Raw genomic sequence first — 16,943 nt, forward strand, 5'->3', positions numbered from 1 at the left:
CCGCAATCTCATGGTTCCTAGTCCGATTCGTTAACCACTGCGCCACGACGGGAACTCCATAATGTTTCTTTTTTAAGTTTATAGTTGTTTTAAAATTTGCTTTCTTTTCTTTATGCCTAAATCAAATTCTTCTCACCCAGGCTCTCAAGTGAATTTTCAACACTCAAACCTACTGGATAATTGATCACTGCTAACTTTTTTTTTTTTTTTTTTTCCTGGAGACAGCCCTCCTGGAATCATCTGTCTGCTTCAATATGGACTGAGGATTCTCTAAGCCTACTGAATGAACCGGTCTTCTGAGCATCCTTTATTCATCATAATGGGAAAGAACTTTCTTCACTGTGCTTGTAAATGCTGGATCATTAGTTGCCTGAATCTCATGTCTCTTTTCCTTAGATAATAATCTAGTGTTGGCAGAGCCCATTTTTCATCAACTTCCTAAGAAGAGGTACATGTCTTAAAATATCTTGGTTGAAAATCATTTTCACTAAGCATCAAAGGCATTACTCCTTGACTTTTAACTTTCAATGTTGAAATGTCTGATATTATTCTTATACCCAGTGCTTTCTATATGGTATATATATATATATATATATATATAAAACCTCAAAAAAAAAAAAAAAAAAAGAGTTCCTGTCGTGGTGCAGCGGAAACAAATCCAACTAGGAACCATGAGGTTTCGGGTTAGATCCCTGGCCTTGCTCAGTGGGTTAAGGATCCGGCGTTGCCGTGAGCTGTGGTGTAGGTGGCTGATGCGGCAGCTTGGATCCTGCATTGCTATGGCTCTGACGTAGGCCAGCAGCAACAGCTCCAATTCGACCCCTAGCCTGGGAACCTTCATATGCAGCGGGTGCGGCCCTAAAAAGAGAAAAGGCAAAAAAAAAAAAAAAAAAAAAAATCTCTAAAAGCTTGTCTTAGTCCGTTTGGGCTGTTATAACAAAGTACCATAGACTGAATGGCTTATAATAAACAAACTTATTTCTCACAGTTCTGGAGGCTGAGAAGTCCCAGTCTAAGTTGCCAGCAGATTCAGTGTTTGGTGAGGATCTGTTTCCTGGTTCATAGATGGCCATCTTGATGTATCTTCATGTAGCAGAAGGGGTGAGAGAGGAGCTCTCTGGGGTCTATTTTATAAGGGCACTAATTCCATTCATGAGGGGTCTGCCCTTTATGACCTAACCGCCTCTCAAAGGCCCCACCTCTAAACATCATCACACTGGGGATTAGGCTTCAACACAATGACTTTTGAAAGTACATATCTAGCCCACAGCAAAAATTTTAGGATCTTCGCTTTATCCCTAATGTTTTGATATTTCATAATAATGAAATTTCTTGACAGTAGGGTTGTTTTTCTTTTTCTTTGATAGGCTTTCAGGAGACTGTTTTTATTTTTATTTATTTATTTGTCTTTTTGCCTTTTCTAGATCTGCACCCGCAGCATATGGAGGTTTCCAGGCTAGGGATCCAATCAGAGCTGTAGACGCCGGCCTATGCCAGAGCCACAGCAACACGGGATCCGAGCCACATCTGTGACCCACACCACGGCTCACAGCAACGCCGGATCCTTAACCCAATGAGCAAGGGCAGGGATCAAACCCGCAACCTCATGGTTCCTAGCCAGATTCGTTAACCACTGAGCCATGACGGGAACTCCAGGAGGCTGTTTTTAATCTGGAGACTCATAGCCATGATGTTGGGGAAAATTTTTTTTTGGTACTTTGTATTTTTTTTTTGTAATTTATATAATCTAAGAGTACAATGATCACTGTACCATTATGAAAGAAAAAGTGCTGCCAATTAAAATGCGTCATACCTTCAATTATAACAAACATTCTGATTTCAGAGATATTAAGATGTGGGGAAAAAAACATGTATCTTACGGTAGTCTTTCTTTTTCTTTTTGCTTTTAATCCCAGGTCAATCACAGAACTTCTTTTTTTCTTCTTCTTTTTTTTTTTTTTTTATTTTCCCACTGTACAGCAAGAGGGTCAGGTTATCCTTACATGTATACATTACAACTACATTTTTTCCCCCACCTTTTGTTCTGTTGCAACATGAGTATCTAGATGAAGTTCTCAATGCTACTCAGCAGGATCTCCTTGTAAATCTATTCTAAGTTGTGTCTGACAAACCCAAGCTCCTGATCCCTCCCACTCCCTCCCCCTCCCATCAGGCAGCCACCAGTCTTTTCTCCAAGTCCATGATTTTCTTTTCTGAGGAGATGTTCATTTGTGCTGGATATTAGATTCTAGTTATAAGTGATATCATATGGTATTTGTCTTTGTCTTTCCGGCTCATTTCACTCAGTATGAGATTCTCTAGTTCCATCCATGTTGCTGCAAATGGCATGATGTCATTCTTTTTTACGGCTGAGTAGTATTCCATTGTTTATATATACCACCTCTTCTGAATCCGATCATTTGTCGATGGACATGTGGGTTGTTTCCATGTCCTGGCTATTGTGAATAGTGCTGCAATGAACATGCAGGTGCATGTGTCTCTGGTATTCTTTCTTAATTTTTTTCTCCACTATCTCCTTTTAGAACTCCTACTGGGTAAGTGCCAGATTGCTTTTTTTCCTTTTTCTTTGTCTTGCTCTATCTTGAGGGAGGTTTTCTCAAGTTTAGTTTCTAAATATTGTACTAAAATAGAAAATATTACTATCACATTTTTAATTTCTTAGAGTTTATTTTTCTGATAAAAAATAGCATCCTACTCTTGGTTTAGGAAATCAATTCCATCTCTTAGCACTCAAAGGATTTTTTTTTTTTTTTTTTTTTTTTTTTTTTTTTTTTTTTTGCTTTTTAGGGCTGCACTAGTGGCATATGGAAGTTCCCAAGCTAGGGGTTGAATCGGAGCTAGAGCTCCCAGCCTACACCACAGCCACAGCAACATGGGATCCCCAACCCACTAAGCAAGGCCAGGAATCGAACCCACATCCTCATGAATACTAGTCGGATTAATTTTCCACTGTGCCACAACAGGAACTCCCTCAAAGGATATTAATTTAACTTTTCTTTTCCCTTTTCCTGTACAGTCTGTTTCCCCAAGATCTTATTCTTTCACATTGGAATCCTTTCTCAAATATCTGGTGATATTTCGCTTTTAACTCATTTTTAAGAATGAGGCACTGGAGTTCCCGTCGTGGCTCAGTGGTTAACGAATCCAACTATGAACTACGAGGTTGTGGGTTTGATCCCTAGCCTTGTTCAGTGGGTTAAAGATCCGGCGTTGCCGTAAGCTGTGGTGTAGGTCGCAGACACGGCTTGGATCCCATGTTGCTGTGGCTGTGGTGTAGGCCGGCGGCTGCAGCTCCAACTGGACCCCTAGCCTGGGAACCTCCATATGCTGTGGGTGTGGCCCTAAAAAGACCAAAAAAAAAAAAAAAAAAAAAAGAATAAAGAATGAGGCACTAAGAGTGGACCGGATGTTCTAGAGCTTGTCAACTGGTAGGCTTTTTTTGTGGGTTAGCTAGCCAAGTAGCCAGTCTTACACTGAAGATCTCAGATCTCCCAAATGTCAGTAACTCAAAGAATTTTATCAGGGATCATTTGGTTTCTTCAGGAAAGATGATTCTACTTTCGTGTCTGGAGGATATGGTCCTGGTTGGTGGAATGGATAGGGGAAGGGGATCATATCACCATTGAGGAATAGGCTTTCACTTGGTCTCCCTGTTTCTATCCCAGGGTCTCACCTCACTTTCTACTATGCCTGGGCATCCCCAAGTCTGGAGCCTCTCTGGTTCATTTTTCTCTATGAAATACTTTCTGTCTCTTCCAGGAGTAGGAGAGGAAATAGAGTGAGAGCATTTTATATAGACATTTAACCAATTTCTATATTCAGTTCCATGCCATACCTCCACTTTCCATAGGACCTGATGACCTCATTCATGAGATCTTCTGGTGCTTTGGGGCCCTGGATGATGGCTTCGTGCTGAGGTACTCCTCACAAACACTGAGGTCGTATAATTTCCTCTTGTTACGACTTTTATATGCTTTTCATTTTTTTAATTTCTATTTTTTTTTTATTTTTTGTCTTTCTGCCATTTCTGGGGCCGCTCTCGTAGCATATGGAGGTTCCCAGACTAGGGGTCTAATCGGAGCTGTAGCTGCCGGCCTACACCACAGCCACAGCAACGAGGGATCCGAGCGCGTCTGCAACGTACACCACAGCTCACGGCCAAGGCCAGATCCTTAACCCACTGAGCGAGGCCAGGGATCGAACCTGCAACCTCATGGTTCCTAGTCAGATTCGTTAACCACTGCACCATGACGGGAACTCCTGCTTTTTATATTCTATACATTGTGGTTCAAATAACAGAAGTTTTCTAATTTCAAAGACCATGTTTCTGTTTCTTACTCTCCTTTTTGCTTTGGATGGTAATTTTCCAGAGGAGAAGAGGACGAAAACAGCTTTATTTTGCCATTTTAAAATTTCAAGTTTCCCATATGTCCTTTTGTTTCTCTAACAAGTAAGCAGAGTTCTTGGCACCTAACAGACATTCATTAACTACTTCATTAATGAGTGATTAGATGTAGTCAGCAGACTAAGGTGCTGTAATAAAAAGACCCCAAAATGCAAAGGTTCAAACCACATAAGTGCCTATTTTTCTCTCATGAAGCAGTTGATAGGTGTGACGCTAGGTTAGAGGGAAGGGTGTCGTCAGATCTTTAGGTCATTAAGGATCCAGGTTTCTTCTCTCTTATTATTCTCTCCATCCTATAGTTTTGTTGTGACTGCAACTGGCTAATCACACTCTTGCACTCTGACGCATAGAAAAGGGGCCAATCAACCTACAAGAAAGCCCATCAGTTGATGCTTCATACATACGGTCAGTATCTTGCAGTTTCTATGGGCCAGGAATCTGGGCTAACAAACTTGAGGAATCTGGGCTAACAAACTTGTGAGCTTGGAGGCAGATCAAGGTTCAGATGAAACACTAGACCAGGCAAACTCCTTAATGGTAGCCTGTGAGAGACTCTGAACCAAAGGACCCCATTAAGCTGTGCCCAGATTCCTGGCCCACAGAAACTGTGAAAGAATAAATGTATGTTGTTTTAAGCTAGTAAGTTTATGCATAAGCTATGTTACGCATAAAATAGAAACTACTGCAACATCTCAACTTTCACTATTTAAATTATCAGTAACTGCCAAAATGAAAACTTTCAATTGTACATTAAAGGCAAATACAATTTAAAAGTATAAGGCTTAAATGTATTTGACAATCTTTTGGCTTTAACACCATTAAAGAAATAATAAGTAGTAGGCTTTATCTCATACTTGTACTCAATTCCTATAATGTGGAATGATCTCAACAACTTCACCCACACTGCTGCTAATATTTTACTACTGCATCTTTTTAGCCAATCTCGAGAATGCTATTTTCCTTCAGATGTAAATGTTGCTAACACAGCTATGAGCACTCAGAAGGAAAGTATGAACCATGGAAAATATTTTGATTTTTAGACTATAGAGAATCAAAAATTTGAAGGTTTTTCTCCCAAAGGAATTCTTGCATAAAGGGAAAAAAATGTGGCTGGTGGCACAAAAATCAATATTAACACTTAGCAATTGTTTTTACATTTGCTTAAATGCTAATAAATATATACTATCACATATAATATAGACAAATGAAGTAAAATGCCTCAAACGGGAGATACAGAAATCTAGACCAAATCTGAAGGCAGTCTCAGGCACTGCCCATGCCTGGGTCCCTGCGCTAGCCAAGGTTTAATTCACATGTTCCTTTGATTAACAAGCAGTGATGGAACATCTACTGGGTACTCTGTGCCAGATAGATGGATATAAACAAGGAATAATTCAGACATGGTCACTGCCTCAGGAAGCTCACAGTTTAGTAGGAAATACAGACAAGTAAATAAGCAGTAGAATGTAGTGTGGTATCATTCAAGGTATGCACAGGCTGCTAGGGTAACACAAAAGAAAAACACTCAACTCAAGGTAGAAATGAAAGTGGCACTTATGTCAGGAAGATACCTCAGTTGAACTGATATCAAAACTTGGACCTGAAGGATGATCAGGACTCAAATGGAGGGGAGTGGTAAGGGAAAAGAATTCTGGGAGAGGGACTATCACCTATGAAGGCTCAGGAGTAAAAGAGAACCTGATACATTTGGATGATTGGACTTTCGGCAGAGGGTAGAGGTGTGTGGCTGGAGACGATAGGGAGATGTATGCAAAGGTCTTATGCAGGGTCACATTTATTACTGTTTATTATATAGGTCATATTGCAGAGTTTGGATTTTATTTAAAGAAGCATAAAACTTACGAAGGGTTCTGAGAGGAGGAGTACAATAATCTCACTCCTTCATAAGTGATCTAACATTCATGACAATTTGTTTGATTTTTGAAAAATTAACTCTCCAGATATATTAAAAGGCATACAAAAACATAACTTTTTTATATATTAGCAAGAACCAGATGGAAGACATAGCAAAAAATAAATTCCACTTACAAGAGAACAAAAACTATAAAATACTCATGAATTATTTTAATAAGAGATGTACAAACCATATTAAGAAACCATAAAATTTCAATAAAGGATATAAAAGAAGTCGGAATAAATGAATGTTCTTGGAAGTGAAGACTCAACATTATTAAAATAATTTTCCTTATGTTAATTTGTAAGTTTAATGCAATTTGAATAAAAATTACAATAAAATGTTTAGGAGTGGGAGTTCTCTCATGGCATAGTAGGTTAAGATTCCTGCACTGCCACTGCAGCAGATCAGGTAGCTGCTGTGGTGCAGGTTGGATCCCTGGCCCAGAAATTTCCATATGCCACAGGCACTAATTAAAAAAAAAATTATCAGAAGTGTTTGATAAACTGATTCTAGAAAATGTGTAAGACTACAATTCTGAAAAGTAAAAAGGTATGAAGGCTTGCCCTGTCATACATTAAAAAAAAAAATAAATGTACAATAAGTGAAAATGTATGTAAAGCTAAAATGTTCAGGGGTATTGTGGGTTGTTGAACTGTGTCTTCCAAAAAGGTATGTTCAAGTTTTAATATCCAGTACCCGTGAATGTGATCTTATTTGAAAACAGTTTTTGCAGATGTGATAATGTTAAAGTGAAGTCATATTGGAATAAGGTGGGCCCCAATCCAATGACTGGTGTCCTTACTAAGAAGAGGGAAATTTGGACACAGATGTGCACACAGGGAGAACGCCCTGTGACAATGGAGGTAGAGATTGGAGCGATGTGTCTACAAGCCAAGGAATGCCAAGGACTGCCATCGGCCACCAGAAGATGGGTGAGGAAAAGAAGGATCCTCCCTTAGAGACTTCAGAGAGAATATGGCTCTGCTGACACCTTGATTTCAAAGTGCTACTCTTCTGAACTATGAGAGAATAAATCTCCATTGTTTAAGCCATGTAGTTCATGGTACTTTGTTAGGGGAGTCCTGGAAACTAACACTAGGGCTATAAGGCTATTTTATATATGCTAAAAGAGGGATCTCAAATGAATGGGAATGAATTGGTTTTATTTATTCAATAACTAAAGATTAGAACAACAGGCTATCCATTTTCAAAGAAAAGTTAGATTTCTACATCATAACAGGTACTAAAATTCCAAGTAGATCACAAACCTAAATGCAAAAACCAAAACAATGAAAGTGTAAGAAAATGTAAGAGGTTATTTTCATAAGCTTGGTTCAAGTAAGAATTTTCTAACTAAAACAAGAAACCCAGAAGGCAAATGTGACCATTTAAAAATGAAAACTTCTGTATATAAACAATGAAAGACAATATAATCAACGTTAAAAAATAGGGAGAAAATACTTGCAAGATATAGTCATGGAGTTATCATCTAGAATATATAAAGAGATCATACAGACCACAAGGAGACAATAAATATCCCAAAAGAAAATTTGGAAAACACAAGGCCAATAATGCATGGATATATAACCTCACTAATAATCAAATAAGATGCAAAATGAAATGAGAAAGTATGATTTATTTAATGTGGCTCAAATTAAAAATAATTTCTGATAATATCCAGTGTTGAACAGGGTATGGTAAAATAGGCACTTACATATAGTGGAATTTTTATATCTTTTTGGTTTGGAGGTCAATTTGGCAATGCCTACTAAGATTTAAAGGTTCACATCCTTTGTTTTGGCACATTCGTTTCTAAGATTATATCTTACTGAAACATAAGTTCACAAAAATAAATGGGGGGGGGGGTCCCCTGATGGCCTTGCAGTTAAGGATTCGGCATTGCCACTGCTATGGCTTGGGTTCAATCCCTGGCCCGGGAACTTCTGTATACTGCAGGTGTAACCAAATAAATAAACAGGGGGAAATTACATTAAGTATAGGAGATGCATAAAACAGAATACTATGCAACCATTTAAAATGAGACAGATCTACATATACCATCATAAAAAGATGTTCAAGACATACTAAGTGAAAAGAGAAAGTTGCAGAATATATGTATTTCATAAATATCAGTAATTATCTTATGTACAGAATAAAATGATGATAATAACTGAGCTAAAATGGTTATCTTGCAATCTGTTAATTAATTTATATAATACTGAATGAGGGCCTATTATGTGCCAGGCACCAGTCTAGGTGCTAGGGATTTAGGGCTGAACCAAAGAAATAAGATGAAGAGATGGTGAACAATAATTTTCGATGTTAAATATCTCCATCAAGTATGACCTTTTTATTTATTTCACTAATAAGTCTGCAGTTTGGTTCTTTAAAAAGGTAAGCTTTAGATTGCTAATGAAAAACTTCAACAACGTAGTTTCTTTTGTCATTCTCTTAAAATTAGTCTCATCAAACTGTTTTTTAAAATGTCACTGGTTAGAGTTCCCACTGTGGCTCAGAGGGTTACGAATTCGACTAGTATCCATGAGGATGCAGGTTTGATCTCCGGCCTCACTCAGTGGGTTAAGGATCTGGTGTTGCCGGTCACAGATGAGGCTTGGATCCTGCATCACCGTGGCATAGGCCGGCAGCTATAGCTCCAATTCAACACCTAGCCTGGGAACTTCCATATGCAGTGACTGCGGCCCTAAAAAGCCAAAAAAAAAAAAAAAAAAAAAAAAAAGGCACTGGCATATATATTCAAGAATGTATTTTGTGATACAATTATTTTACTTACAGTTTGTGGATTAATCTCCTCCTCTCCCATAGGTTCATCCATAATTTGCTGTCCATTCTGTGAAAAGCATAGCAAGTAGAAAGTTACCAAAACAGATCTCACAATAAAGTCAAATGAAAGCAGACCAAACAAAATCATATAGGAATATATTTACCCCAAAGGGTTATAATGAAGTACAGAACCACCATTAAAGTATGCAGTTGCCAAATTGCAACAGGTTGTGCTTCAAAAGTTAATGTGTAAATTGATTATTTACAACTATAAAAATGTTTTTTCATGGAAATAATATAATAAATGATGGCTACCTTTCCAGGTAAGCCCTTGAGTTTGTTGTTAGTTAAATGCATTACAACAGTCTTATTTAATAACCTCTCCAAATATCACTTAACGATACTTTCTATGGCAAAACACATTCTAAATTTCAACTCCAGTGATAATTAATCAGGGCAACTGATTAATTATTTGGGGAGAAATTAAGCTAGATCTCTACATCAGAAGAGATTTTAGATGGATTACACATTTAAATGTCAAAAAGCAAAATTATACAAGTATTAGAAAAAAATATAGGTGAATAATACTTATGAGGTAAGAAAGGCAGAAATCATAAAGGAAAAAATGACACTTGAATCCATAAAAGTTTAAAATGTCTTCTGTCAGACATAAAAAAGATAAAGACAAATTATTACAAAAAAAGCAACATATGACAAAGGGTTGGTAACCTCAATATATAAAGAACTTTTGTTTTACAAACCTGTAAGAAAAAACGATGAACCTCAACAGAAATGAGCAATAAGGGAAAAAAGAGTTCAGCCTTAGTACTAATAAACGAAATGCATTTAACCAAAAGATACCTCTGCCTTTCAAACTGGTAACAGTTTACAGAAAAAAATAACACCCAGTGCTAATACAGGTTTAGGGAAAAGAGCACTCAGGATACACTGCTGGATAAAGTGTAAATCAGCACAACCTTTCAGAAAGGCAACCTAGGTGTTTATTTTTAAAAAGGAAGACACATAAAACTTTGAAATATGCCATCATTTCACCTTTTTAAAAAAAGTGGACAAGTGTGCAAAGATGTACATATAAGAATGCTCACCATAACTTTTTCCAAAAAGAACTCCAAATTGGAAACCTAAATTCCTAACAATAGAGAACTAGTTAAATATATTATGGTACATCCATATAATGGAATACTATGCAGTTACTAAAAATGATGAGAAAGATGTAAATTTATTGACAGAAAGACAGTCACATGTAATAAGTGAAAAAGCAGTTTACAAAACAATATGGATTGTAATGATCCCATTTTAAATAAATATATACATGTTTCAATGTATATATTTGTATGGGAAAAACTCTGGAAGGATATACACCAAAATGTTAACAGTGGCTATCTCTGGGTGGCAGAATTTCAGACAATTTAAATGGTTTTGTTTATTTGAATTTTCTAATGTATCTACAATATCTACAATATGTATTATTTTTGTATTAAAGACAAAGCAAAACCAAAAGTTAGTTATACATAGTGTCTTCTGTTGTTCCCTCAATGGAGAAAGGAGGAAATTCCCCTGACCACTCATTAATTCAGTAAATGTACAAGGATCTAAGCTAACCATCTATGGAGCATTATCAACTAGGAAATAAAAGGTAGCCCACACATTACCTCATATCCCACATAAGGCAGCTGCTCTGAGTTTGAACTCCTCTCTCTACTGTCCCTATCTCTATTTATCAATCCACCCATTTCATTTCATTTATGCTATGTTCTAGGCACTAAGCTGGAGATGAAAGGTTAATGAAACACAGCCCCCATCCTAAAGATCCATCCTAGGAGATCTCACAGGTCTATTCAGCCATAAAAAGGGCAACTTTCATTTTCAAACATTCATAGAATATGTTTCTAGGTTAGGGAACGCCTACTCAAATTACAAAGCATAGAAATGGTGCCAAAATACAGAAAAGGGAGAGGCAGGTATAAAATGTTTATTTTCCTAAGACACTTTCGGAGGCTATGGTATTGCATACTTCGATGGTAAGAACTCAAATAACTCAAGTATACATCTTTCTCTTAAAAATCACAACCATGTATTCAACTGAATACTGATCATCTGTATCTAAACATCCCAGACAAACTTTAAACTAGCTCCTAAGAACACTGGCTTTGGAGTCAGACACCTAGATTCGAATTTCTGCTCTTAAACTAATTATGAAGCCTTGGACAAGTTATTTAAACTAAGCTTTACTTTCTTTATATGGAAAGTAGAGATTAAAAAGTCTTATCTTCAGAGAGTTGTGAAAAATAAATGAGATAATGATATAAATAGGACTTTAAGTGCACTACCTGTCATTTAGTAAATAATCAGTCAGCTATTTTAATAATGATTTTTATTTTTTTCCATTATAGCTGGTTTACAGTGTTCTGTCAATTTTCTACTGTATAGCAAGGTGACCCAGTCACACATACATGTATACATTTTTTTTTCCTCACATTATCATGCTCCATCATAAGTGACGAAATATAGTTTCCAAAGTCAGCTATTTTAATTGTAGCCAAAGTTCAATCACTCCCTCTGTGGCCCACTAATCTGCTACCTCTCCTATATTTGCAATCTTAGTGAATGGTATCATCATTAATCTAGTAGCTAAAACTAGATTTTCTCATTATTTGTACCCAGCATTCTTTTCCTGTAACACAGATCTACTCAATGGCTCCCCATTATTTGATTTTTAGAACCCTTGGGGGTTTTTTTGTTTTTTGTTTTGTCTTTTTGCCTTTTCTGGGGCCACTCCCGCAGCATATGGAGGTTCCCAGGCTAGGGGTCCAATCAGAGCTGTAGCCACCAGCCTACGCCAGAGCCACATCAACGCGGGATCCGAGCCATGTCTGCGACCTACACCACAGCTCATGGCAACACCGGATCCTTAACCCCACTGAGGGAGGCCAGGGATCAAACCTGCAAACTCATGATTCCTAGTTGGATTTGTTAACCACTGAGCCACAACGGAAACTTCCAAAACCCTTCGTTTAACTTGAGCGACATTCATATTTTCCATGGAAATATGACAATCATCTGCTCCTTATAACTGTTAGTGAAAAGTAAGAATCACAGATTATAATTTACTTTTTGGTACAGTAGGAACAGAACTAAAACTGGAATTGGTAGACCAGGGGTAGAGTCCTAAGGTCTGACAATGATAACCTTTATGATTTGGGGCAGTTCAGACTTTCTCCTAGCCTACTGCTTTACTTGTTCAAAATGGGGATACTTGCTCTGTCTACTCAAAGGGTTATTGTTAAAACTGAGGTAACTCATAGGAAAAATACTTTACAAACTGTAAAAAGTGATACCAACACAAACTGCTATTATTAAGGTGAGGGTAGCTTCCTTGGGATAAAACACTGCTACATAAAGTCCTTTTGATCTTGGAATCAAAAAAATTTAGAACTGGTAAGGGATCTTCTGTTCCAAATACACATCCACATGTTTAAATTCTTATCCCATTCTCACCTATATATGAACACTATCAGGACAAGAAAGTACTACCTCAATAGGCAGCCTACTACACCACCTCAGAAAAAGCACTGACTGCTAGATAATATTCTTCTTTATATAGTAACTTCCCTCGAATACAAATTTCCTTTAAAAGGATTACTAATATATGACAATTCAGTTATACATATATATAATCCTTATTTTAAAATTTTGATTCCTCTTTTTCCAGTTCTAAATCATTGCTATAGCTTCTATAGATTAAGATTCCAAATCAGCTTCTTCACTATTTTCAGCTTCATGTAATACATAAACTGTACAAATATTTTCTTTTCTAAACTCTCCACTCAGCTAATTAACAGTAATATACTAACAAAGCAATTTAAGAAAAAATTAAGTGAAACATGATCTAAAGGTATTTTATGCTCTACTTTTTGCAAAACATCTACTTCCTTTCTGAGTTTAGCAAAGGTTTAAAATTTTAAGCAATTTAATTTTTTAATGATTTTTAATATTTATTTATTTTGCTTTTTAGGGCCACACCCGTGGCATGTGGAGGTTCCCAGGCTAGGGGTCGAATCGGAGCTATAGCTGCCGGCCTACGCCAGAGCCACAGCAATGCAGGATCCGAGCCGCGTCTGCGACCTACACCACAGCTCACGGCAACTCCAGATCCTTAACCCACTGAGGGAGGCCAGGGATCAAACCCGCAACCTCATGTTCCTAGTTGGATTCATTTCCACTGTGATGACGGGAACTCCTGAACAATTTAATTTTTAGGTCACGAAAATATAAAAGCCAGTGTTATCCTACAACCAGTGAAGCTTTATCAAAATTGACCCAGAAAAGCATCTTTACTTTGTCAGAACATTGTAAATCAACTATAATAAAAAATTTTTTAAAATACCAATATTTTTGTATTACTTCACCAAAACAAGGATTCAAATGCTACCTACTAGAAATGAGTATAAAGTTACCTCTGCAGCTAAGAATTTTCGCTTTTGAAAAATGACCCTTGGCTTCACTAGATATTATGTTACATGGACCACAAGTCATACTCAACACTGCAATACTTTTAGTTCCAAAAGTTCAAGTAATAATACTAATTAAACAAGAAAATTCATTTCTCTAATTTTAAGAAACGAAGAGAAAAAACATGTGGTCTGAATCTAGCTAGTACCAGGTTTAAACCTCAGTTCTATTACTTACTGCTATAGCTACCCAACCTTGGGTAGATTAGTTAACATTTTGAGCCTGAGTTTCTTCATTTATAAGATGCATAAAATACCTATTTCATAGGGATGATATAATTGAAAGGACCCACCAAGGGAAAGAGCAGATGATCAGTAAATGCTACTTCCTCTTTGGCCTCAACTGACCATGTAATATTTACATTTCTAGAGTGAGCTTCTAAAGCTGGAATGCAATGAAGAAATACAGGAGACTGTTGAGATACCTGTTTCACCACTTACTACAGCCAATCTTCTGCCAAGCAGGGTGGAAGAGATCATTTATATGTGTGACATGTTTTTACATAATGTGGCTAAAGAATGAGTACGGACAAAAAAGAAGAGTTAAAACGTGAGGCAAATATATTTATCCTCTCCCATCCCACCATAATGCCTTCCAGCCAAAAAACTGCAGAGCTTGGCAGACTGTACATATGCAAATATTATGTGAAATACTGGAAAAGGTTAGGAAATGCTAATCATGCTTTACTCTGGTAGTCTGAAATGTGTAGAAGTCAAAAATTGAATAGTATACAGTATAAGTCTCTTCAGAACAAATCAGTTAAAGAAGACTTTTAGCTTGAGCTTCAGCAGGTACTGTTTTCAAAATAACTTCTAATGTTGTGGTATAAAACTACTACTTAAGATAATCTTCCTGGTTTAAGAGGATGAACAATTCAATCAGTAATTCTGAACCAAGTATTGTAAAGAAAAACTTGAAATGTTAAAAATTAGAATATTTTACTAATGAAAAAATTTCCAATTTAAGCAACCCTATTAAACAGATTGTTTTTCTGTAATGGCATGTTATAGCAATGTACATTTCCAGGCTGCTGTTTGATACCTCTGAAGAAAATATAAATAAGTTTTAAAAATGCATTGAGTCCAGGAGAACATCCTGTACAAGTAGACTAGGATTAAAAAAATGATTTGTGATTCATAAATGCTACCTTGAACTTAGTACGACATATCATCTACTGATATATCTTACTACCTAGAAATGAAATGTACATAAAAACATTGGCAGAAAAGAATCTCCCACAGAGAACAGCCTAAAATAACAAGAAAGGAAAGGAAAAGAATGGGGCCAGCGCCCTAGTGTATTAATTTGGAGACCCAGGTTGTAGATACAAGGAAGGGCTATGTCTCTCTTTTTTTTTTTTAAACCATCCTCAAGTTTCCACAAATATATCTGCCTTCCAAACTCCCTGATATCAGCAGTGGTTTTCCTGTCCAAAGCATATGCAATAGGACTTCCATGAAGGTGCTCGAGGATAAGACATTAGAAACCTCTCTAAAACTTCAGTTAAGATACCATCAAATTGTTCAGAATCCAAAGAATCTTCTACGCAATCATTGAAACAATAAGAAACAAGCATTGTATATTCTTAATAAGGAATGTATATAATCCTTACCAATGTGACAGGATTAAGAATCAGCTCCTCATTTATCCTAAGGAAATATCAGAGATGTGCATAAAGACTTATGTACAGTGATATTCATCATACTCATTATACTGAAAAATAGAAAACAATCTAAATGACCAACAGGGGAGTGGTTAAATAAATCATAATACATCTATTCATATGTAGGAATACTATGCAATGGTTAAAATCAGGGCCTCAAAGAAAAATTAATGATGAAAAAAATGCTTGCAATATATTAAATTAAAAAGGATATAAAACTAAATATTATGACCCCAATTTTGAACCCCCCCCAACATGTGTGCATGTAACTGGCAAAACATACAAAAACCTTATCAGTAGTTACCTGGGTGATAGGATTTTCTTCTTTGTACTGTATTTTCAAAATTATATGCATTTACTATATATTATTTTATAAAGAGAAAAACAATGAAATTAGAAAAATCCATTTATTTCTAGTTAAGATGCCCTTATACACCTGCTTTGCTATTCCTCTAGCAACTAAAGGCCTGCTAGTACTCAAGACTATTTCTACTTTCTGGATTAGGGTAGGAATGACTGCTGGTTATATTTACATTAAGTTTTGGAGGAACCTTTCAGAAATTTTTTTTTCTCTCTCTCTGATGGTTTCCTTTGGTTGCAGACTCAGAAAATAAATACATTTTTAGGCCTGAATCCACCTCATTTTTTTGAGTGTACCCCTAAGGGGAATTCTGCTTATGAAACAAGAGTTATGTTGAGATAATAAAGAAATGAAAACACGGTAGCCAAAATTAAATCTGCATTGTGAATAGCAAGTATTAGAACTGACACTGTAGAAAACAGAATTCATGCCACAGAGGACAAACTTGAGTAAATGAAAAAAAATGAAAGGAAAGATTAGAAAAACTATGGAGGACAGACGTAAAAATAATCTATGAATAACAGATGTTCCTAAAGAAAAAAAAAACAAACAGCAGTTTAATCAATCAAAAGTATAAGAAAACTTCCAGTTCTGAAAAAAAATACCTGAGACTGGAGACTGAGAAGGTTCAACAGAGATCATCAACACCAAGACATGTCCTGGCAAATGTTTTTAAATTTCAAGGATAAAGATATAATCCTACAAGTATACAAGCAGAAAAAAATAGGTTATTTTCAAAGAAACTAAAACCAGGTTGACCTCAGATTTCTCCTCTGCAACAATAAAATGCCAGAAGACAATGAAGTAATGACTTATAAAGAGTTAAAAGGGAAAAGTTATGATCTAAGTATTGTATAACTTGCTCTAGTTTTTCATGTACAAAGATCACAGGATATTATTCTTAGTTCTGCAAAGTCTTATAAAACTTCACCATCCTAGTAGTACCCTTTTTCATAAACCGTTCAAAGGTATGTCTTAGACCATTGAAAGAGAATCAAAATAAGAACTCAAGAATACTGAAGGAAAGAACTGGTGAAGTATACTGATACCAACTTAATATAAAGAAATAAGTGAATAAAATAATTAACCCCAATAAAGGAGAAAGGGTCAATAATGAATAAATAATTGATATAAGTATATAAACAATATAAAACTTCAGAAAGTTAAAGGTAAGATTTGTAACCTCAGGCTAAATTAATGTGGACTCAAAATAAAAGAGGTAGTGGAAGAAGTGAGAAACTAAGATCCTAAATTCTGT

At 36.3% G+C, this 16,943-nt stretch overlaps 1 protein-coding gene across 9 annotated transcripts in view; it reads right to left on the reverse strand.

Moving 5' to 3' along the window:
- RPS6KA3 (ribosomal protein S6 kinase A3) overlaps positions 1-16,943 on the reverse strand; it is a 124,454-nt gene that overhangs the window by 81,787 nt on the left and 25,724 nt on the right. For 3 of the 9 annotated variants that reach the window (XM_021080348.1, XM_021080347.1, XM_021080346.1), the window contains exons 2-4: positions 16,291-16,384; positions 15,274-15,310; positions 9,139-9,195 (exon numbers count right to left, since the gene is read on the reverse strand). In XM_021080348.1, coding sequence (XP_020936007.1) covers positions 9,139-9,180 — 42 coding nt within the window. In that variant the 5' untranslated portion in view covers positions 9,181-9,195; positions 15,274-15,310; positions 16,291-16,384. Of the gene's footprint in view, positions 1-9,138; positions 9,196-10,234; positions 10,279-15,273; positions 15,375-16,290; positions 16,385-16,943 lie in introns of all 9 variants that reach the window. The other 6 variants (XM_021080350.1, XM_021080343.1, XM_021080344.1 and 3 more) reach the window with 5 other exon arrangements.

The sequence above is a fragment of the Sus scrofa genome, chromosome X (assembly GCF_000003025.6).
Source record: "Sus scrofa isolate TJ Tabasco breed Duroc chromosome X, Sscrofa11.1, whole genome shotgun sequence".
In the NCBI taxonomy this organism is placed as follows: domain Eukaryota; kingdom Metazoa; phylum Chordata; class Mammalia; order Artiodactyla; family Suidae; genus Sus; species Sus scrofa.